Raw genomic sequence first — 23,028 nt, forward strand, 5'->3', positions numbered from 1 at the left:
ATGAAAGGACACAGCTCCGATGTAGCTGCTCCGATTGCTGGCGCAATCCACCTCCGAGCCGACCGGGGACTAAGGCTCTACGTCAGGAGAGGACGCGTCCAGTACCGGGGAACATCGCGGGAGAGGGGTCTCCAGGGTGGGAGCAAGAAGGAATCAAGGTGGCTTGGAGTCTCCCCAAATTTAATCTCTGTAAGACTTTGTAATGATGCTTTCAACCACATTTTGAAAAAGTAAGACAAAGAGGTACGAGGGGTGAAGTGTTGTCTTTATATTCAAAACGCCTGTCCTTAATAAAATGCGCATCGGAAGCACGTTTTATTTTGCGAACATCAACAACGCTGCGCTAAACAGTTTGACTGGTGCGATTTAGTCTGTTTTCAGAATGTTTGGAAAAACTAGAGCAATGACACATTAACAATAAACCGATAAGTGGGATAAAGTTCACAGTAGAATTAATAAATGTCTTCTAGACTTATAAACATAAAGTTACATCATTTAAGACGTTCTGGGTTAAATGCACCTGGGTTTGTTACGTATCCGGGGAGACAAAGGTACAATAGTAATAATAATAGTAATAGTACCGTCTTTATTTAAAAATGTAACATTTAAATTACATTACCAGCCTCATGCACAGCAAGTAGAGACCACGCATGTATATAACCTGTATTTTAATTACATTTTAATCAGTTCTTTCTACAGTGTAATCCAAAACCCAAAATAAATTACAACTATTTCTTAACCCCTTAAAACACATAACAGACATGAGTCAGATTACTCCATATTCTCTTATCTCCGTAATTAAACCACATAACTTAAAAACCTACATAAACCGCACAGAATTTACAGTGACTGCACTGGCCCCAGCACACACAGCTCACTCAATCGCCAATTACACACAAGTCTTCTAATAATTGCGCATGTTCATAAATCTTCTAATAACTGCGCATTTCCGAGTTAGGGCGTTTAACGCTGATCTACAGGCTGAACTCCCATCTACAGGCTAAATCTTAGCAATGATGATAACAACCGTTGTACCTCTGTTGTAATTTGAAATCCATAAAAAAATTTTTTAAATAGATCGCAAAAAATGCATTTAAGTTTTCAAGTAATTGTGCTAACTAATTTAACATCTCTCTTGGGTTAGCGTAATTTAATTAATACTTCTTGCTATTTAAAAGAGGTATGCAAAAAATAAGCATTCCAGTTGACCCTGGAAGAAAATTACACTGCTACTATGTGATACGACTGGTTTATAACTTTAAGTAAGGAGAGTGTCACAACCAAACACAGGGCCCAACTGTCCATGAGACCGAGCCCCTGAGAAGCTGTCATCATATTCAGTTTACTGGTTTCCCAGTGGCAAGTAAAGTGCTGGTGACCCTCTTGTCTTGCCGTCACCAAACACTAATGACTGGATGTGTATATTAATGGCATTTCCAGAACTTTCCTCAGTGTCATTCGCGGGGTATCTATGTGACGAGGTGTGGTTTTGTTTCTAAGCATCAATCTTGTCATTTCTTTTGAGTTGATATAAAAAGCAATGAAATCACAGTTATAAATCTAAAATTAGACATAAGAGGATGCGAGTCTTGCTGGATTCCTAATAGCCAATCAGGGTGTGATTCTGGCCGTGGGCGTCCAGGCTCCTGACTTCCTGTGAGCAGCCCCGCCCCTCAGGACAGACAGGGTTCAGGGAAGTCCGTTTTCCTGCGAGGCCCGAGCTTTCTGCAGCGCGGCCTGGATTCGGAAGAGAGTCCGAGATTCCATGGAGTAATTCTTATAGTTCTGTCTGAAAGCGAGAACACATGACAGCAGGTGAGTCAGTGATCCGATGGCTCCCCCAGCACAGACAGCCAGCTGACACCTTCACTGACACGCATTCGAAGTGTGACTGAACCACATCCTTCACTGGATTACAGACTTCACAAGGAACTAAAATGCACTAAATGTTAATCAGCCAATGTATTTAAGCATATATTTACAGGCATTTCCCGCTGTACGAACGTTCGCTTTATGCCACTTCGTTTTTACGGAAGACCTACATTAGCACCTGCTTCTGCTAAGCGAAAGAATTCTGAAGAGGATTTTTGCTTTTATGAAAAAAAGAGAAAAGCAAAAATAGTATTTAGCATTTTGTTAATGCGCAAGCAAATTGTAGATATATGATCATGGGGCACATAATGACGTTTGGTCCCATAAGATTATAACAGGTCTGATAAATTCCTATTGCCTAGTGACTTGAAGTCATAGTGCAAAGCACTACTCACGTATTTGTGGTGGTGGTGTTATAAACATAGCTACTGCATTGCCAGTGGTATAGTACAGCATGTGCAATTTCATAATGACAATAAATAACATCTTACTGGTTTACGCATTTACGAAACTGTCTTTTTATCATTTTTCAGGCTGTACCCTCTAGGTTTTTTAAATGCACTCTATGATGTCTTTGATTTATGCTATTTTAGCCTCCGAAAGTTTCATAGGAAAGTTCTACTGTCTGATAGTGGGGGAAACGTCTCCCCTCTGGCTAACAGCGGCCCCCGCAGGGTCTTACTTTGCAGCCTCCAGAAGCTTCACAGCCTCCTCCTTGCGCCCCTGCTCCATGCACAGGAGGGCGTGTTCCAGGAGCACAGTTGGAACCAAGTAATGGTCGAATTTGATTTGGTTTTCACTATCAAAAAAAAAAAACAGTTTAGGATTTCATGGTGGCACGATGAGGATGCAAACCCACAACCCCCCGGCCCTTCTATTCCTGTGAACTCACTTGCAGAGCACCAGGTTGAAGTGATGCTCAGCTTCTTCTAGCAGGCCCAGGTGTCGCAGACACAGGCCCTTCAGCAGGCTCACTACGCACTGGTCGTCTATAGAGTACTCTGTCCCTGCGGGAGAGAGGGATGGGGTCAAAGGTCGACGGCCGGTCATATGGCTAACAGCATACCGGACACAAGTGAGAAGATGTCTCAGCGTGGTTAGGGACAGGAAGAAGCAGCCATACCCCAAAGGAGGTGTATTCAGTCACTGGGTGAACACACAAACACTTAAGCAGCTGATACTGTTTGCTTTGCTCTCCCCTTAACTTACACATAATAACACATGACACAAGGCCGTGACTTCAGCCTGGGGGCAATACTGCCATGCCTTCTACTTAAATCTTACTTGGGTTCTCTTCCAGTCTTCTCTGGGCCTCGTTCAGGGTGTCCAGCATCCCTTCCGTCAGATCCCTGCTTTTCCCGATCACCGTGTAGCCGTTCCAGATGTACATCATCTCCTGCAGCCGCCCAGGACGCCAGCAGTGCACACAGGAGAACAAGACGTGAGGCTCCTCGATTGTTCTCCCCGGGTTTTGGTGACCCCCCCATTTTGAAGGGACGGAGCCTACCAGTGGGGGCGCTGGAAGGGGGGGAGGCCTTTCGGCCTGGTACCGCTGGGTTTTCCGGCTGGCGAACTTCTCCGTGGGCAGAGATTTCCCGGCAATCTTCTGCTTCAGTCGGGGCACCTGCCTGGAACGAGGAAGCCACTGGCTAAGAAACAACAAGGGACCAGGAAACGAGATGATTCTGGTGAAGCGTCATACCTGAAGAGGTCCTCCTCCTTCTCCCCAAACGGTGCCCTCTCTTCCTGGCTGAGCATGCTGAGGTAGGAAGCCTTCATGTAGGCGTACGTGGCCTGAGTGAAAAGCAAAACGGCACCATATGGTCAGTGCGAAACATGGGCCGCCAATACAGCATCATGCAGGGACGGCTTCTCGCCTTGGACCACTTGTTCTCCTTGCTCAGGAGGTCGGCGTACAAGTAGGCCATCTTCCAGTGCCGCTTGTAGGTGAAGCACCACATCAGCTCCCAGTAGCACATGTGGTGAAAATGCTTCCATTGCTGCTGGACCTCGCAGCACTCCTGGAAGCGGCTGATGGCCTGGAACGACGAGCCACGTTAACCGGCAGCAGTACATACTAACGTGCTAATATATGCTAACCATGCTAACACACGATAATAATGCTAAAGCACGTTAATTCAGCATTGTAGCTAAAAATATACGTTGCTTTAAAGCAGGAATGTCCAGCATAAAAACTGCAAATATATAAATATAATAGTAAATAATATTACATAAATAATATAAATATCATTAGCAAATACCTCCTGATGTATGTAATGTGCTCAAACTAACAGAATAATTTTATTTACTGTATACTGATTCAGCTCCAGTTACCTTTCATACCGGATAAAGGATTACTCTTCAAACATGTGCAGGTATTTTGCATAATACTCACAGCATCTAAGTTTCCCTTAATGACCTCAATTCGACCAGCGAAAAACAGGAAAATGGCTCCCTGGGGAGAGAAGACAGCACAGGTGGTGAGCCTGAGGCCTTTGACTCGAAGCTACCTGGCATGGTGGGTGGGGCCTCACCTTAGGATAGCGATTCAGGTAATGCTGCAGCAGTCTCTCTGCGTCGTTCATGTCACCCTCTCCCGTTCCTGAGGGGACAAGTGGGGTTAAAACCCGGCTCCTGTTAAGGGTCTCCTCGCTCCTCCACAGACAGCCCTAGCTTTCACTCTACAGCCCTGGCTATAGGACTAAGTCCTACTCTAGTGAAACTGTGCACTTGGTAAAGTTTCAGCGAATGTTAATGTTTGCCTGGAGTTCTGCTGCAATGTCGAGTGCATGACACGTCGTTGCCGTGGTGTTGGTGGCACATGACGTCTCCATAGTCTCACCCAAGATGAAGCTCATGAAGGTGTGGTAGCAGAGCAGAAGCATGTTACATAGAAAGGCCCGGAAGGTGTCTGTTGAGGCCCCCTCTTCTAGCTGCTGCAAGCCCAGCTCCTGCAACAAGACCAAACCCATGTGGTCTAAACAGACAGGACTGCCAATGTATCCCAGAATCCTTTGCGGCGGATGAGACAGATGCACCAACCTTGTTGCCGGAAAACCCCACAAACTCCAGCAGCCGAAGGATCCTGCTGGGCAGCAGGGAGAGCATCTGAGAGAGGAGAGGAGAGGAGAGGAGAGGAGAAGGGTGGTGAGTGGAGGGGACAGGAAGAGAGGAGAAGTGAGGGGAGAAAAGGAGGAGAAGGGAAGAAAGGAAAAGAGAGGAGAGGAGTGGGGGAGGAGAGGAGGGCAGTGCAGAAGAAAAGAGGAGGGGGTGAGGAGAGGAGAAGAGGAGAAGGGAGGAGAGGTGAGGTGCAGGGAGAAAAGAAGAGGGGAGGAGATAGGAGGAAAATGGCAGCAAGGAAAGGAAAGGGCAGGGGAGGAACAGGGTAAGGAGAGGAAAAGAGGGGATGAGAGGCGAGGGGAGGGTAGGAGAAGAGAAGAGGGGTGGGGAGAGGAAAAATAGGAGGTGAAACACTGGAAGCTCTGAGGCCGTGAGGGGGTCACCACTAGTAATCTCTGATGGCAACTTGAGCTTCTAGCCCTAAATACAACAGATTCTAGAAAACTCTGCAAATGAATACACACAAGTAGGATTTAATCACACATTTATAAATGATTAATATCAACACACCTACCTCCTTCAAAAAACAAGTAATATATCCTTAATTTCAGGAGGTGGCATGGTGGTGCAGTGGTTAGCACTGTTGCCTTACACCTCTGGGACCCGGATTCAAGTCTCCGCCTAGGTCACATGTGTGTGGGGTCTGCATGTTCTCCCCATGTCGTCGTGGGGTTTCCTCCGGGTACTCCGGTTTCCCCCCACAGTCCAAAAACATGCTGAGGCTAATTGGACTTGCTAAATTGCCCATAGGTCTGCATGTATGAGTGACTGGTGTATGAGTGTGCCCTGGGATGGGCTGGTCCATTGTTCCCTGCCTCGTGCCCATTGCTTCCCGGACCCCCTGCAACCCAGTAGGATAAGCGGTTTGGAAAATGGATGGATGTAGCCGCAGGTAAATGTACCTTTTAGTATAGTTTAAGGTACAGAAATGGATGCTGAGGAACATTTTGTACTACAGGGGTTATGTTATTGTTATTTGTATCTTAGGGAACAGACCTGTACGAGGGTTGTACCCTTTTTTCTGACGGTGTAGACCTCCCCTTTAAGACAGTATGGTCCCAGTTCTAACCATAAGGACCCCCCTCTCATCTAAACCGAGTTTGCTTCCAGTCAACACCTTAATTGCAGCTGAGTTTGGTGTCATGTTGGGAATGTGCTCTAGCAATTAAAAACGGACTGCCTCACTCTGCCAGTGGGGCAGTAAAGACAAAGGGATCATTACCAGGTTGAAGGATCCCATGCCAAGCTTGACCCCAGCTTCAAAGTGAGTGTGGCTGTTGCCCTGCATGTATCCAGGGGACTGCAGCACTGCGTCAAGCTCCCTGCAAAACAACACGAGAGCCCAGCCTGAGCTGCGAATTCACACTGCGTCCCACTTCCCAGTGCCTTTTGGCTTTTGCAATAATCAGAAAACTAATATTAAATTATTTATTAAAAATATCACAATAGAATACACCCCTCCTGGAGCCGAGACCTTATCGTAGTGGAGGGGTTTGCGTGTTCCAGTGATCCCAGGAGCTAAGTTGCCTGGGGCTTTATGCCCCTGGTAGGGTCACCCAAGGCAAACAGGTCCTGGGTGAGGAACCAGACGAAGTGCGGCTCAAAAGACCCCTTATGATGAAGAAAAACAGGGGCACACGTTTTCCCTCGCCCGGACGCGGGTCACCGGGGCCCCCTCCTAGAGCCAGGCCTGGGGGTGGGGCTCGATGGCGAGTGCCTGGTGGCCAGGCCTACACCCATGGGGCCTGGTCGGGCACAGCCCGAAGAAGGCACATGGGTCCCCCCTCCAATGGGCTCACCACAGGTAGGAGGGGCAAAAGGGGTCAGGTGCAGTGTGAGTTTGGCAGTGGCCGAAGGTGGGGACCTTGGCGGTCTGATCCTCGGCTACAGAAGCTAGCTCTAGGGACATGGAATGTGATCTCTCTGGTGGGGAAGGAGGCTGAGCTGGTGTGCAAGGCTGTGAGGTTCCGATTAGATATAGTCGGGCTCTCCTCAACACATGGCTTGAGCTCTGGAACCAGTCTCCTCGAAGGGGGTTGGACCCTCTTCCACTCTGGAGTTGCTCGCAGGGAGAGGCGCCGAGCAGGTGTGGGCATACTTATTGCCCCTTGGCTGGGCGCCTGTACATTAGGGTTTATCATGGTTTATAGGGTTTATCTCTCTGTTGCGGTCAGGGAAGCGCTTCCGCTCCCTGAAGGCCAACACAGAGAGACTGAGGAGGAGCTTCTACCCGCAGGCGATAAGGTCTCTCAACAACACACAAACACAGAACTAATACAACCTGTTAACGTCAATGGACACTATGGACACTATGGACACTCTCATGCACATCTACACTCACATCTGAACTCACATGGTTATGTTTACATTCTGGACCTTTGCACAAAGACACTTTAATAAGGCATCTTAAGACACTTTTTCCATGCATACTTGCACACCATACTTCCTCCACCTAATTTCAATTTAAAAGAAAATTTCTATTGTACAGTATATTTCTATTTTTATTTCTATTTTATGTACAGTATACTTCTATTTCTACTTTTACTTCTATTTTATGTACAGTATACTTCTATTTATATTTTTATTTCTATTTTATGTACAGTATACTTCTATTTATATTTTTATTTCTATTTTTATTCTAGTTAAGTTTTAATTTTTCTATCGTATTTTATTCATATTTATTTCTTACGAGAAGCTTAATTCTCTTTTAAGGTCACTGGCGGTCGTGTAAGCATTTCACTACATATCGTACTGTGTATGACTGTGTATGTGACAAATAAAATTTGAATTTGAATTTGATTTTGGTAGACGAAAGGGTACCCTCCCTTCGCCTTCAGGTGGGGGGACGGGCCCTGACCATATAGTGAGGGTCTGTTGGGAACACCTGCCGGAATCCCCTGTCAGGAGGAGCTTCAACTCCAACCTCCGGCAGAACTTCGCCCATGTCCCGGGGAAGGTGGGGGACATTGAGTCCGAATGGGCCATGTTCCGTGCTTCCATTGTTGAGGTGGCTGACCAGAGCTGTGGCTGTAAGGTGGCCGGTGCGACGGCAATCCCCTTCCAATGAGGAAGAGTCTGAGGACTTGGGGGTGGACTCCCCTATCTCTGGAGCAGAGGTTGCTGAGATGGTTAAAAAGCTCCTCAGTAGCCGGGCCCCGGGGGTGGATGAGATTCGGCCGGAGTTCCTCAAGGCTCTGGATGTTGCGGGGCTGTCTTGGTTGATACGCATCTGCAGCATTGCGTGGACATCGGGGGCAGTGCCTCTGGACTGGCAGACCGGGGTGGTGGTCCCCCTCTTCAAGAACTATAGGGGGATCACACTCCTCAGCCTCCCTGGTAAGGTTTATTCGGGGGTGCTAGAGAGGAAGGTCCATCGGAAAGTTTCAGGAGGAGCGTGGTTTTCGCCTTGGCCGTGGAACAGTGGACCAGCTCTATACTCTCGGCAGGGTCCTGGAGGGTGCATGGGAGTTTGCCCAACCAGTCTACATGTGTTTTGTGGACTTGGAGAAGGTATTCGACCGCGTCCCTTGGGGAGTCCTGTGGGGAATGCACCGGGAGTATGGGGTACTGGGCTGCATTATAAGGGCGGTTCGGTCCCTGTACGACTGGTGCCAGAGCTTGGTCCGCATTGTCGGCAGTAAGTCGGACTCGTTCCCGGTGAGGGTTGGACTCCGCCAGGGCTGCCCTTTGTCACCGATTCTATTCGTAACTTTTATTGCACAGCCAGGGCGTTGAGGGTGTCCGGTTTGGTGACCTCAGGATTATGTGCTTTTTACAGATGCTTTTTGCAGATGATGTGGTTCTGTTGGCCTCATCGGACCGTGACCTTCGACAGCCAAGTGTGAAGCAGCCGGGATGAAAATCAGCACCTCCAAATCCGAGACCATGGTCCTCAGCCTGAAAAGGGTGGAGTGCTCTCTCCAGGTCGGGGAGAGGGTCCTTCCCCAAGTGGAGGAGTTTAAATATCTCGCGGTCTTCTTCATGAGTGAGGGAAGGATGGAGCGGAAGGTCGACAGGCGGATCGGTGCGGCGTCGGCAGTCATGCGGGCGCTGCATCGGTCTGTCATGGTCAAGAAGGAGCTTAGCCAAAAGGCAAAGCTCTTGATTTACCAGTCGATCTACGTTCCTACCCTCACCTATGGTCATGAGCTATGGGTAGTGACCGAAAGAACGAGGTGCAAGCGGCCGAAATGAGTTTCCTCTGCAGGGTGGCTGGGCTCTCCCTTAGAGATAGGGTGAGGAGCTCAGTCATTCGGGAGGGACTCAGAGTAGAGCCGCTGCTCCTCCGCATTGAGAGGAGCCAGATGAGGTGGCTTGGGCATCTGCTTAGGATGCCTTCTGGACGCCTCCCTGGTGAGGTGTTCCGGGCATGTCCCACTGGGAGAAGGCCCCGGGGAAGACCCAGGACACGCTGGAGGGACTATGTTTCTTGGCTGGCCTGGGAACGCCTCTGAATTCTCCTGGAGGAGCTGGATGTAGTGGCCGGGGAGAGGGAAGTCTGGGTTTCCCTGCTGAGACTGCTGCCCTCGCGACCCGACCTCGGATTCAGCAGAAGATAATGGATGGATGGATGGACAATAGAATACTGTAGTTCTGACATCGGCAGAGTCATTTCTTGAATTGATAAAGAATTCTGTTAAATCTGACGAAAAACTGTGACCACGTTTTCTTTACATATGAAAAACAAGCAAATAAGTAGAAAAATGAACAAATAAACTAATTCTGTAGCAAAGAGAACACCTGTTTCCAAAGGACAGAGTATTAGTGTCAAAACTACTCAGACAGCTGGATTAATGCTACAGCGGCATCTAGTGGTAAGACTGTTGCACTGCACTATAAGCAAAGACATAAAATTGTTATTGAATGATTTCTTTTAAAAGAAAGAACCCATTCCTTGATGAGTTTTAGGGATAAGACCTCAGTAAAAGCCAATATATTGACGTCATGGGGGAGCCAATGTAAATTTGTGCAAAACGTAAAAATTACGGTAACTGCTGCACTTACGGATCCCTAAAACAAGGCATATATTTTAAGAGGCGGGACTCACTTGTAAGTCTGGTAGCTGTTTCTGACCTTGATCCCCCCTTTAATGAAACTAATCATGTTTTCATCCTGTAAAAATGAACCAATCAAAGTACAGGTGTAAATATGATGTCATATATAATTTGTATAGATTTTACGCATCTTTATCACCAGATACAACCATGGTTGTACTACCTGAAGAAAGGTTAGGGCTGCCCTCTGCAGGAGACACTCTGCATAGCACAACTCAGCATGCAGTTCATCTGAGGTGAGAAGTTGTGCATTATTACCAGACACTCGTATGAGCCTGTAAATGCCCTATTTTTGTGTCATAAATATCACCCTCCCAGTAACTACATCACACAAACTTAGCACCTACCTTCTGTGAAGTTTTTGCCCCCCAAACTATTGAAGGACGACTTTCTGCGGTACCTAAATAAGAACATGGAAATCACTGTTTAGCAAAATACACACCATTTTTACTATGCTTTTCCGAAAAGTCAGATCAATGGAAATCAAAATATTGCAGCTGGTCATGCCTAAATACAAGTCTGCATCCTTAAATAGCCGAAGTCATGTAATTTACTCCTCCTGCCACCTGAGGGCGATCTCTCTAAACTCCTTTATGGGAGTTCTGAACTGGACACCCATTGGCAGACTTGACAGAAATAAGCCTGTCTAATTCTGGGTGGAGTGGGGAAACAAATTCTGTGAGAGAGGTTCTGCAATGAACCAGACAGAGAGCAGATGAATGACATCATGTGCACAGTTACCGCCTGTCTGTACCTCTGAAATATGAAAGTACAGAAGCTATAAGAAGCACAGTGTGAAACACCTTGCATGTGATGCAGCCGCACTATCAGTAACGTCAATGAGCTGGACCTCCAGCAAGGTAAAACCATTCCGGTTATCTGAGGGTGTAATATGGGAACAAGGGGCATCCCCAAGGTACCAGTGATGAGGCAGTGCCAGGCTGTGAAATCCCATTGCAATGTTATCAATTAAAAGAGAACAACTGAAGTCACATCCAGGTCGTTCCCATACGTCACTCGGGATTCGCGGTCTGAGTTTGCAGGACTTTCACTGTGGCTTTTGTTCTCAAGAGGGTCCATCCATCGAACTCCATCGATTCAACGAGTAGGACTAACTGAGTCATATCTAACAAATGTTGGGTGAAAGCTTGGAACACCGGCATTGTGAGATTCGTCTAACCAATCACTTAGCAAGACCAAAAAAAAAAAAAAAAACATAGATCCAGACTCGACCTCTGGGACCTTCTGGTAAGGAACTGTGACACCAACACAGGCATAACAGAAACCCATGTGAAGGAGTTAAATGGGACACCAGGCTAAAAGAGGAATGGAAATCCCACCTCTGGCAAACTGCCTGGGCATCCTTCATGGTATTGCCAGCTTCCAGTATGTCTTCCGGGCTGAAGGTCATCATGGCCTGCATCTCCAGGATGGTGGCATGGGTGAGGGCGTGATACATGCTGTCCTTGATCCTAAACAACACAAAAATCGCATTCAGGATTGGGCTGGGCAATTGATAAAATCTGTATGTGTTAAGATTTTGGCTTCCAACGATTATCAAAACAAAATAATCGAGATAAAACAATAATGGGGCCGCATTTCATCTCACAATGATTCTCCCGTTTTATCTTGTGTTATAACCTCAGTGCACCCTTTTCCCAGCCCATTTTTATTTCTGTTAAACAATATTTCAAGGAAATCCACCGTTAAAAAGACAAGTTTTTTTAAAGTTCAATAAATGCACGATATTCAATAGATGCATGAGTAATCATGTTAAATAATCACATTCTCAATATTGACCAAAATAACTATGATTATGATTTTTACCATAATCAAGTCGCCATAACTCAGTACAGGGACACCGACATCACACCACTCTTGTTTAAACGTGGGGAAAGGTGGCAGTAAGAAATCGTTCACACATTCAAAGAAGAAACTTCAAGAAGAATAAACCGTAACTCTGAAGCAACACGGTCCTGCCCTTCGTAGGCAACCAATCTCGTTCCTACGCGGCGTGACCGAATGTGACCTTCTGTTTGTCCTCAGCCAGCTCCACCAGAGAAAGGGCAGCTCATTCTGTCCCATCATCAGCATGATTAACATTCCAGCTGTACTGAAAACATGCCAGTCATTTCTACGGCTAACGACATCTAAAGGTGTCGCACAAGCTTTGTGGCAGTGTTTCTCAGACAGCCACAGTAACGCCCTCTACAGTCCCACAGCGAAAGTACAACAAACATAAAGGCTTGGTGTCTTAAATCTCCTGAATCATTAATTCTGTAAATGTAGCAGTACCTTATGGCATCACACCTAAAACACTAATTATGTTCCTTTAAAATTGGCGAGTAGTTTTACACATGTAGCGCCGTTTCCTTCCACGTGCATCTGGAGTTCAGCGACTCCTGTCCTTTCACATTTCTCAGGCAGGCTCAAGAGCTCCTGACGTGCTACTCGAGTTATTCATGGCAGGTGAGGAGACGCACGCTAGACACGCTCTCGTGAACCTCATTCACGCGTTGAGACGGAGCCCCGCCCTCCCAGACTGCCATCACGCACCCGCACGTCAGCTCAGCACTGACTGGAATGAGGCAACATCTACCATTGTTGACAAAAACAAACAAACACGACACACAAACTGTGTCAGATGCTAAGGTTGTAGCTCGTCTGTCTGCAATTCTGGGCTCTCAGCCCCATATGGAAATTTGCTAGGTCATGTCAGATGGCAGGTCAAGCTTAAAGGAGTCTTTTCTTGCAGCTGGTTATGCCTGAATATGTTCTCTTACAGTCTGCTGCAGTCATTAAAACACCAATGAATTAATGAGAGATTGCCATGTTTTCTTTGCCATCTCTGTCTGAGGGCACGAACTTCAATGGAGCTTGGGGGACTTAGCAGCCAGGTCCCCACCCTTAAAACAACAGCATTCTGTACGTCATGCAGTGTACACCTCCCGCCACCTGAGGGCGATCTCTCTGAACTCTTAGGGGAGGAGCTCATGGGTTCGCATTCCTGAACTGGACACCCATTAGCAGACTTGACAGAAGTAAGGCCCCTGTCTAACCCCTGGAGGAGTGGGGGATCTAAAATTCTGCGAGGGAAGTTATGTGATGGGAAAATAGCAGGTATGTAAGGTGTTTCGGTCTTGTGGGAACCGACCGGCTATCCTCTTCCCACCTGCAGGGTCAGTCACCTGACACACCTTCTGCCCTGACTCCTAAGCCAAAGTGAGAGTAGGTGACCCTGCGGCCAGCTCATCATTGTGGAGATTCAGCTATATGGAGTAGAAAATGAGGTAATGGTCACATGATCACACAAAAGATGGAGCTTCTCACTGTGCTTCTCCCGGGGCGATGCAAACCTCCACTTTTGCACATCGTGGAGACAGCAGCAGCTCACGGCTAAGCCACAGTGCTTAAGGCTGCCAGTGTCATGTTGGGGTGACCATCTTACCGATGGCTGTACAGCAAAAGTGTTTCTAGTTATTGAAAAGATCAGACACTAAGGGTGCTTTTCCACCACACCAAGTACCGTACTTCTGGTACAGTATTTCTGGTACAGTACTTCTAGTACAGTACTTCTGGTACAGTACTTCTGGTACTTTTCCTTTTCCACTGACTTCCAGCTGAGTACCAGTACCCAAACTTACAGGACCAAAAGTGCAAAACCAACCCGTTACTTGGGTGGGATTTGAAACACTTTCTTTGTGGATTGGATATGCAAATAGCCTGGCGCTGAAACACAATACAAACGCTGCCTTGAAAACAGTTGCGACGTCAGAAAACAACGATAAAGTTAAAAAATGAATGAAAAATTATCTGGTTGAAAGAACAAGTACTACGAAATTATCAGGATGGCATGAAAAGAAATTTTAAAAGTTTTTTTGTTTAATATACTGTCCTATCTATGTGATTTGGTTGTAATAAATATCGGGGGTATTTATAAAGAGCTCAGTAATTTCCCACAAAGAAGTGATTAAAACGGCAGCGGTGAAAATGATGCAGTACTAATGCAAAAGCAGCAGAATTTTCAACTGATTTTCTGATGATCTATAAAAGAAATAATTAAAATCACAAAGCTATCCATGTTTTTTTCTATGACAGAGTAAAAATGCTGTAGTAAATTATTAAATAATGAATTATAATGAATTAGTGACATTTCCGATGGTCATCGGAAGCTGTGTAACACAAAGGCTCCAAAAGGGGCGATAATACAATAAAGGACACAAAGACGCTGTCCATGTTTGTCATCGAGATGTTAGCTCAAGCTGTCAGCCACTTAGCAGCACTGTACAGTGATCCAAACTGCGTCGAGGCCTTTAGAATAACATAATACCCAGACAGAGCTGACAAGAAACCACAGACTGTGGTGTCTCACCTGCTCTGCAGCCTGGAAAGAGCTTCCTCAAACTGGTTCTGCAGGAAGAGATCCAGAGCAGCCATGCAGTCGCCCAGGTCCACGGACAGGTCTGACTGCTGTAACCTGGGGTGGGGTGACGAAAGGGGGGGGTTATTACAGTAGATACAGCAGACTCACAGCTAAAACTATTCAATTTGGTAAACCTCTGTATTATAATTTAGATTCAGTCAGTGCTAAAGTAAGCATGCTTCAGTTCTGTTCTTTGTGTCGTCTGCATGTGACATGTTTCATGGATTTTCTCATAGTCACACGGCCAACTGAAATATAAAAGTTAATCTGTACCCACAGGACACATTTATAGATCTGTCACCTTGAACCATATATATATATATATTTTTCAGTTCCTGTTTTTGTTTTTAAACAACCTAGATTACTGAGCCATAACTGTCTACTTGTGTGCCCAGTAAGTCACTAAAAAGACTAAGATATGAATGTATGAATGAATTATGTCACACAAATGGACCTCGACACGGAAACCTTGCCATCGACCAGCACAAGCTAAAGAACATCACATTACGATGTTAACCTGTGTCATGTGACCACAGTGGGCCAATCAGACACCCATGAATACTTCAAAAGGGGCAGCTGCTTGTGGGGTGGATCGCAAGACTAGTAACCTCCAAACAGTTTGAAGAGGCATAGGAGCCTCACAGCTGCTCGGGGGCAGATCCATCATCTCCCAAGTCAACGGGCCACCGGGGTCACATCCATAGTCCACTGCCAGGGAACGGCGCACCAGGAAGTCGGGGCAAAGTACTGGGCCAAAACGAATACCCCTGTCTCATACAGAGCAGTTACGGGTCATACACACAGTCAGGCAATTTGTACTGGCACCAAGGCGAGCAGAAGTGGCCATCATGAAGCTCACTGAAGCCCGACACCCGACAAACGTCTCACATGGGATGATGATCATTGTGTTTTGCATAATTAGTTTTTATATTTATCTCCAGAGTTCATATGCATCTACAGTCACTTAAATTAAGTGGACTGCTATTGCGATCAGTAACGATTTCACACAAGAGATGTTTCCACAGATATCTCTCATTACCGTTTTCCCCCATACAAGAGAACCTTTTGGGAACAACCTTTAAGGTACAAATCAATCATTCCTGTGCCCGGTAATGATTTTCTGGCCAAGTTCCAGACTTGTACCGGTGAAGTTCAGCCACAGCCCGCTCTTCGGAACGTTCCAGAAAAGCCCCAACTGAACCTTTTAAGGCACCCTACTGCAGTCTGGCTGGAGGTAACGGAGGAGAGTGCTTGACTGGCGGGTAAGTGTGGGGGGTTAGGGTAAGGAGGTTTTTAGCTTTTTGAAGATTGTATGTCAATTTCTCGAGACAGGGCCCAGAAACGACGATTAGCGTACATTTGCAGGCCAAACGAATCGGCAAATAATGGAGTCAAACCACACGCAAGCCTCGTGCCTCCAGTATCACACAACAGAAAGGAGACTGGGATCTCTGGGGTCTCGGAGATCTCCAGCTCTGTGTGTCTGTGACTCCCATCTCATGCTTTTGCAGCAGCTCCCCCTTTAGGCTGAGCCCTGCCAGTGCAGCATGTCTCTCTGTTCCCTGTACATGCTGTGTGTGTGTGTGTGTGTGTGGGGGGGGGGGGGGGGGGGGGGGGCTAACGAGACCCAGAGGTCTATGATCTCACTCACTCACACTGCACATGCCCTGTGTCTGCGCATGTGGTGTGTGCGTGCGTGTGTGTGTGTGTGTGTGTGTGTGTGTGTGTGTGTGTGTGTGTGTGTGTGTGTGTGTGTGTGTGTGTGTGTGCGTGTGTGTGTGTGTGTGTGTGAATGCCTCTTTCTATCCATCATACATACATGCAGTCTGCCTCCCAATGCCCCACCCCTACTCCCTTTCAGCCTCCCTCTTCCAAACTGTCCCCAAACTCCCAAAGACCTCAAGTCCCTGGGACATCTATCACACCTCCAAAGTCATGACTGCGTCTCCAGAGCTCAGGGGAACAAAGGTAGTTCGTTAAAAAAAGAGAAGCACCTGGCTCCTTGCTCTAACGACGTGTGTTTTTTGCACTAAATCTAACTTCCTCTGCACAGCCCCAGCCAGCTGGGTTGCCAGATGTTGGCGCCTTCATCTGCTGACCCTAGAGACTCAAACAGCTGACACACACTACTGATCCTAAAATGTCCTCTGTACGACTCATGAATCGCCTACTCAAGTCTGCTCCAAAATATCACCATGCATCGCTTAGGTCCCAGTTCCATCCCCTGTTCCTGGAATTCAAAACACAGTTCTGCGTGAGCATTGTCGGGTTGCCAGATTGAGGTCCTTTGAAAGTGAAGTTCATTTCTGCTCGGCCACTTTTCCTAATTAACCTCCCCAGTAATATGAAACAAAAAAATCATATTGCAAGATATAAAAGACATATACCATTCTCTACATCGGGATGAGTAATGTACTGTAATTCACTACCTAATACACATCTCAACATATATACACATAAAGTCAGAACTGAATTCTTGTAATTGTCAACGACAATATAATACATGATTAAATAATAAACACCAGGATCCTCCTCCCCCTACTGGACACTTGAGGCACCCCCCCCAGCCACCCCCCGCAGTACACCTGAAGCACTCCCACTAAATGACAGACTCCACGACACACCACCCTTACGACACCCCCATCGCCCACGCTTCCATTCAAGGCCTGATTTGTGTCAGACCCAGAGCGCGATGTTGCAAAATGAGACCCCGGACTTTGTTACCGGGCCTGAGGCTGCTTCTCTCACCCACCGCGCGACTCCAAACGTCTGCTGATAAACAGTCTTTATTTCCCCCACAGCTGTGAGAGAATGAATCTTTTTTTCTACACTGTTATCATTTCACCCAGCGGCTACAGTCTTGTATGTATTTGTATGGCATCCCTGACAGCCAGGAGATGAATAGATCAATATCTCCCCAGACTGCTGGGACGTTCATACAATGTGGCACAATGTTCCGGAAAGTCAGGGAAGAGATTGAAGTGCCATTTCAATTCATTCCATTTCCTTTTTTTTATTTATTCGTCCGAGCGGCTCTGGAACCCACGGGGCTGTACGACCATCAAGCCATATGGCAGAAAACCCCTGCCGCTTTTTACGGCACATTGGCTGAAAGCGAGCCCCCCCCCCCCCCCCCCCCCCCCCCGTTACTCGGCTCCCCCAGGCGGGCTGATGCTCAAACCGCTCACCCATGCTGACACATTAACCCGCGCTGTCACCAGTTAGAAGTCCTGCCATCAGTTGATTAGTGTTTACTGCCCTTGTGACCAACCATAAAAGAGCATGATGACTTCATCATGATTCTGTTTGGCTTCTCATCTGCACCAAACTATTATTGAGGTTTTTAAAATGTTCTTTTGGTCTCGATTTGAGCGAATTCCAGAAAAAGCAGGTGCCATCTTCGCTCTGGGCCCGTGGGGGGGGGGACAGGCTGAGGGCAGTGGGGGGGGCTCTTTCCCTGCACTTTCTGCAAACATTCGCTCTAAACCACCTTGATTATGAAAGGTTACATATTCTGCCTCTCTAATTAGCTTCATCCCCCCAGCAGGATCTGAGGCTAAAGCTTGTGACATGTTGTCATTAATGCCCACAGAAAATATCATGTTACACGTAATGAATGAACTTAACGGAGCAGCACTGTGAAGAAAAGCAAAATGATTAGCAAGAGCTAAGAAGATAATCTAAAATTATGATGTCAGGCCAAGCACAAAGCAACATAATGCAGAATCGGGTTTGAACCCTTCTGACAAATTTTTTTGTTGCTAATCAGGCATATAGCCAAATAGTAAAATAATTATTTTAAACTGCCCTTGAAATTTGCTTCATATTTATAGAGGAATCCTCCCCTCCCCTCCTCCCTACCAAAGGAGACTCCCCCTTGATCTACGAAATCTACCAGGGACCCCCCCCCCACCCCCCGATGGGTGAAATTTACCAACCCCCAACCTCGCTCTGGAGAGAAACCTCTGTAACTCTGAGGAGTAGTAGTGAACTGTTCTCCCTTGCTGTTCCCTCCCTCATTGCATTTCACGATGACTGTGATAAAACAGATCACATCCACATCCAAAGACCCCTCACATCACCGTCACTCTATGAAATGGACTTAGACTCCAGTCTGAATTATTTATGCCCTTAACGCCAGGATCCAGGTTAGCAGAAACAGCCCCCAACTGGTTCATCCTCATTAGCCCCCCTCTGCTACGGCTGATGACATATTCTTAATGAAGGCAGTATTATTCAGTGTATGATTTTACACGTCGCCCATTAACCCGATTGGGTTGGGAAAGACACGCTGCAGATGGACCTCACACTCACAAGGGCTGAATGAGAGGGGAGACAGAGGTTCTAACAACCCAGACTGAGGCCTGTTTGCAAACACACCTGTCCAAAGTGGTCGTTCCCGATTTAGCTACAAAGCTAACGGTTTAGCCATGAGTCAGTTCTCTGGGCTCCAATTCTGGGAAAGACCACAAACTGACAGAGCCAGACTTACCCTTCAGCTGGAGATGTGACGCCGGGAACATCACCGCCGTCCGCAAATGGGAGCCTAGAGCAGGGGGAGGAGCACAAGGCCGCGTTAACTGGCACACAGGACTGAAGTGGGTCCCCGTTTTGGAAAAACACACCACATGTACCCAGAATGAAGCCTTTTCTTTCCTAACATCATTAAGGGGGGAGAAAGCAGGACTGAGGTGGAAAACAAGGGACACCAGCCCCTCTGGGAAACTCGCCCCATCAGAAAAGGCGCTTACTTGACATCAGGTATGACCGGGTCGAGTTCTTTGCAGTTTATGACGGACAACCTGAAAACCAAAAGTAAGTCGCTCGTTAGCGATGGAGCCCATTATGAAGCTACAGATCTAATGGGTGGCACCATCGTTACTAAAATGTCATTTCATGGGATTCCTTCCTTCCTGCTGAGGGGGAAGATAATCTGGGGGCTGATAATTGATGATGGGGATGTGAGATTGTGCTGTGATGAGAAGACACCCCCCCTCTTCCCCTCCAGTGAGATTTCAGGCTGGGGGCATCACAGCTAAAACACAGATCTCTTGATATCTGCTTCCTCTTATCTTGACCATTGTGCTCCTCACACACTAGTCAGCACCTCCCACAGGCAAAAATGGAAGTGCATTGGCAATGTGCGGCAGGAAATCACATAAATCTATAAGGATGGAGTACCTGGCTGGCGGGGTGGGACTGCCGGTGGGTTTACCAGCTGGCACCGGACTCCTGAAAGAAGAAGAGAGAGAGGTGTGACTGTGGGGAGGGGGGGGGGGGGGGGGCATAACACACACAGGGAAACAAGGTGAGAGGCCGAGAAAAACCAAGTCGGGGAGAGCGAGAGAGAGTGAGACAGACACAGGGAAACTGGGTCAGAGAGAGGAAGAGCAAGACAGGAGGGAGAGACAGACAGATACAGAGACAGACAGAAAGACAGATAGAGACAGACAGACAGACAGAGACAGACAGACAGATACAGAGACAGACAGACAGATACAGAGATATACAGACCAATACAGAGACAGACAGAAAGACAGATAGAGACACACCGATACAGAGACAGACAGACAAATAGAGACAGACAGACAGAGACAGACAGATACAGAGACAGACAGATACAGAGACAGACAGACAGTCAGAGACAGACAGATACAGAGACATGCAAACAGACATAGAGACAGACAGATACAGAGACAGGCAAACAGACATAGAGACAGACAGATACAGAGACAGACAGACAGATACAGAGACAGGCAAACAGACATAGAGACAGACAGATACAGAGACAGACAGACAGATACAGAGACAGACAGAAAGACAGATAGAGACAGACAGACAGAGACAGACAGACAGATACAGAGACAGACAGAAAGACAGATAGAGACAGACAGACAGAGACAGACAGACAGATACAGAGACAGACAGACAGATACAGAGATATACAGACCAATACAGAGAAAGACAGAAAGACAGATAGAGACACACCGATACAGAGACAGACAGACAAATAGAGACAGACAGACAGAGACAGATAGAGACAGACAGACAGATACAGAGACAGACAGACAGATACAGAGACAGATAGACAGTGAGAGAGAGAGGTATGACTCAGATTTGACACACAGGGAGGGGGGACCAAGGCATTTTACCTCCTCCACTTGTTTACCCATCAGATAAGTGGATGGGAGTGTGCCCCCCCCCCCCCCCCCCCCCCCAGACATGCTCCGAACCTCACGGGCACCCACGCCACGTTCAGTGACCGGCTGCTCCAGCACAAGGTCCTGCAAACGCAGCGTTTCTCTAAGCTTTGTTTATAGGAAAATGAACCCTAATACAGAAAATGCACATTTCCCGTGATGTTTTGTGACAAATACGAAAAGCGGCACCCAAACCTGGGAGCTTCTAGCAACAGCCTGTCTCTGAAAAGTCCTGTGGGTTCTTGCCACCGGTCTGGCTGCAGCCTCTTCCCATATTTCCGTACAGCCTTGCACCAATAAACGATGGCCTCCTCACTCACATGCATGAAGACTCCCCCCAAAACCATCAACATAAACCAATTCAGGAAGCTTCTGGCAGTTCCTGGACCTCTGAGATTCCAGCTGACTCCTAATCTGGTTAGAGAGTATCGCCACACACAAAAAAAATCACTCCTGGACACATAAGAGAGGATGGGCTAGGTGTGTCTCCCGTAAACAGGGAGCTTCACAGACACATCAACCAAGTGCGTGAATGTAGTGAAAAAAGGCAGATAATCCCTCCACATTCCCCAGGGTCTGAGACCTGCACTACACAGCACACTTCCATATCGATCCATGTACTGCAAACGGGCTTTTCAGATGGATGTGCATGTTGGATGGGGAGCACAGATGTTTAAATTGCCCTAAAGGGCTTCCTGGATGCAGGAACTGCTCTTCACCACTACATTTCCCTGCAAACATACCTCATCACAGTACACCTCCTGGGACACAGCCATTGGTTTGGGACTCTCTCGGGTTACTGGTGTCACTCTAAACTAAAATATAGGATTCAGTCTCAGGTAAAACTCCTGGTTCACAGCGATTTATTCATGCTGAAAAACTACGATTGTAGCATCTGTCACGTGTCTCTGAACTGTATCCATATTACAGCGTAAATTTCGTTGTAATACGGCTTCCAAAAATGAGATTGGGACCGAGGCGCAGTAGAGGCAACACATACAACAAAACACACAGCACAAAATCCAGAACGCGTTATAAACTCACATAAATATACATCCAAAATTTCCTCACTGTGCCTCACTGTCAAATCACTGCTTTTCACTTACTTGGAAATAAAACTAACATCCCATCGCTTTCAGTACACGAAACATTTTTTTTAATTATGTAATCGCTGACGATTAGTTAATAATAAGTTTATGTTTTTCGCTTTTGCCCCGGCAATACTGAAAAGATCGCGCAATTTTATTAGAGTTTTACTTAATAAAATGAAGTAAATCACCTCCTACTGGGGAGATATAAACAATTAAGTTGATTTTTAAAGTAAAAAGTGCAAATACGCAGTACAGCCATTAAGCAAAGGAGAAGGTTATCGTAGGGGTGCGGATAAATCACCTTTTACCGTCATTTTTCCTGAGGCTGACTCTCCAACCACCGATGAAACTCATTCCCCCGATTCGCGGCTGAGCGCGCTGGGGGGCGCAGGAGCTTAGGGCTTCTTCGCCGGGTGCGGTTCCCACCTTCGCTCGGGCGCACCTGAGCGCAAAGCCCGGCTGACGCTGCTCGCCACTCCCCGACTTATGAAAAGCGTTTATGAAAGGTGTCCGAGGCTGTGCTCCGACGACACGGGCTTCTTTACAATGTGCCGGAATGTCGGCCTCTGACCAGCGCCGGGTCTTAATGCCGTCTGATTACAGCTGCATTTTGCATCTGCACTTGCAAGATACTAAAAAAGAAAAAGCCGAGTATTCAGTATTCACAGAATCATCCATCAGAAAAACCTCCAACAGATATAGGCAACATATTAAGAAGTCATCCCCTTCCGATTTTCTGCTCTCTAAAGCATAAAACTTTTTTTCTTTTGTATTATTCCATCCATATATTTTGTAAGCCACACATCTATTTAAGGAGACGATGTCCGCATGGTGACTGGGATCACTGTGTCCCCAAGTCACACAAATCTCAAAGTGAGACCAACTTACCGCAATGTGGGTAGAGATCCTGTAGGGGACGGAGAGTAGAGCGGGAGATCAAACACCCCACCCGGAGAACTAGAGTCAAACCTCTAGCTCCAGTGACTTCAGGGTTACTAGATGAGCACTAGATGACGCTTATCAATAAATTTATTTGAATTACCATTATCCTGCGCATAGGTTACGTTAAATACCCCATGCTACCACTTTCGGTTTTTCATATTTTATTGAATGTATATTTTCATGTAAAAAAAATAAATAAATAAAAATAAACAGCTCTGACATTTAACTTTTTCCAAAATCTGATTAAATTCCAGTGACCGTAAAGTTTCCCTTTCTCACCGAGCGCAATGGCGCGGCTCCTCCTCTGATATTCATCTCCAAGGGAC

General features: G+C 46.8%; 1 protein-coding gene across 1 annotated transcript; it reads right to left on the minus strand.

Annotated features, from left to right (window-relative positions):
- Positions 1 to 566: 566 nt before the first annotated feature.
- On the minus strand, positions 567 to 22,929 carry LOC125716954 (tetratricopeptide repeat protein 39A-like). The gene is made up of 22 exons (XM_048989834.1): positions 22,649 to 22,929; positions 22,062 to 22,392; positions 19,651 to 19,701; positions 19,221 to 19,271; positions 18,962 to 19,015; positions 14,419 to 14,523; positions 11,387 to 11,518; positions 10,394 to 10,446; positions 10,210 to 10,277; positions 10,040 to 10,104; positions 6,215 to 6,314; positions 4,915 to 4,980; positions 4,715 to 4,823; positions 4,407 to 4,474; positions 4,268 to 4,327; positions 3,750 to 3,911; positions 3,575 to 3,666; positions 3,380 to 3,500; positions 3,157 to 3,268; positions 2,765 to 2,879; positions 2,555 to 2,671; positions 567 to 1,789 (listed from the first exon to the last, which is right to left on the minus strand). Exons 2-22 carry the CDS (start codon positions 22,112 to 22,114, stop codon positions 1,690 to 1,692), a joined length of 1,854 nt encoding a protein of 617 aa, XP_048845791.1. The 5' UTR covers positions 22,115 to 22,392; positions 22,649 to 22,929; the 3' UTR covers positions 567 to 1,689.
- Between the last annotated feature and the right edge of the window lie 99 nt (positions 22,930 to 23,028).

The sequence above is a fragment of the Brienomyrus brachyistius genome, chromosome 21, assembly GCF_023856365.1.
Source record: "Brienomyrus brachyistius isolate T26 chromosome 21, BBRACH_0.4, whole genome shotgun sequence".
Classification (NCBI taxonomy): domain Eukaryota; kingdom Metazoa; phylum Chordata; class Actinopteri; order Osteoglossiformes; family Mormyridae; genus Brienomyrus; species Brienomyrus brachyistius.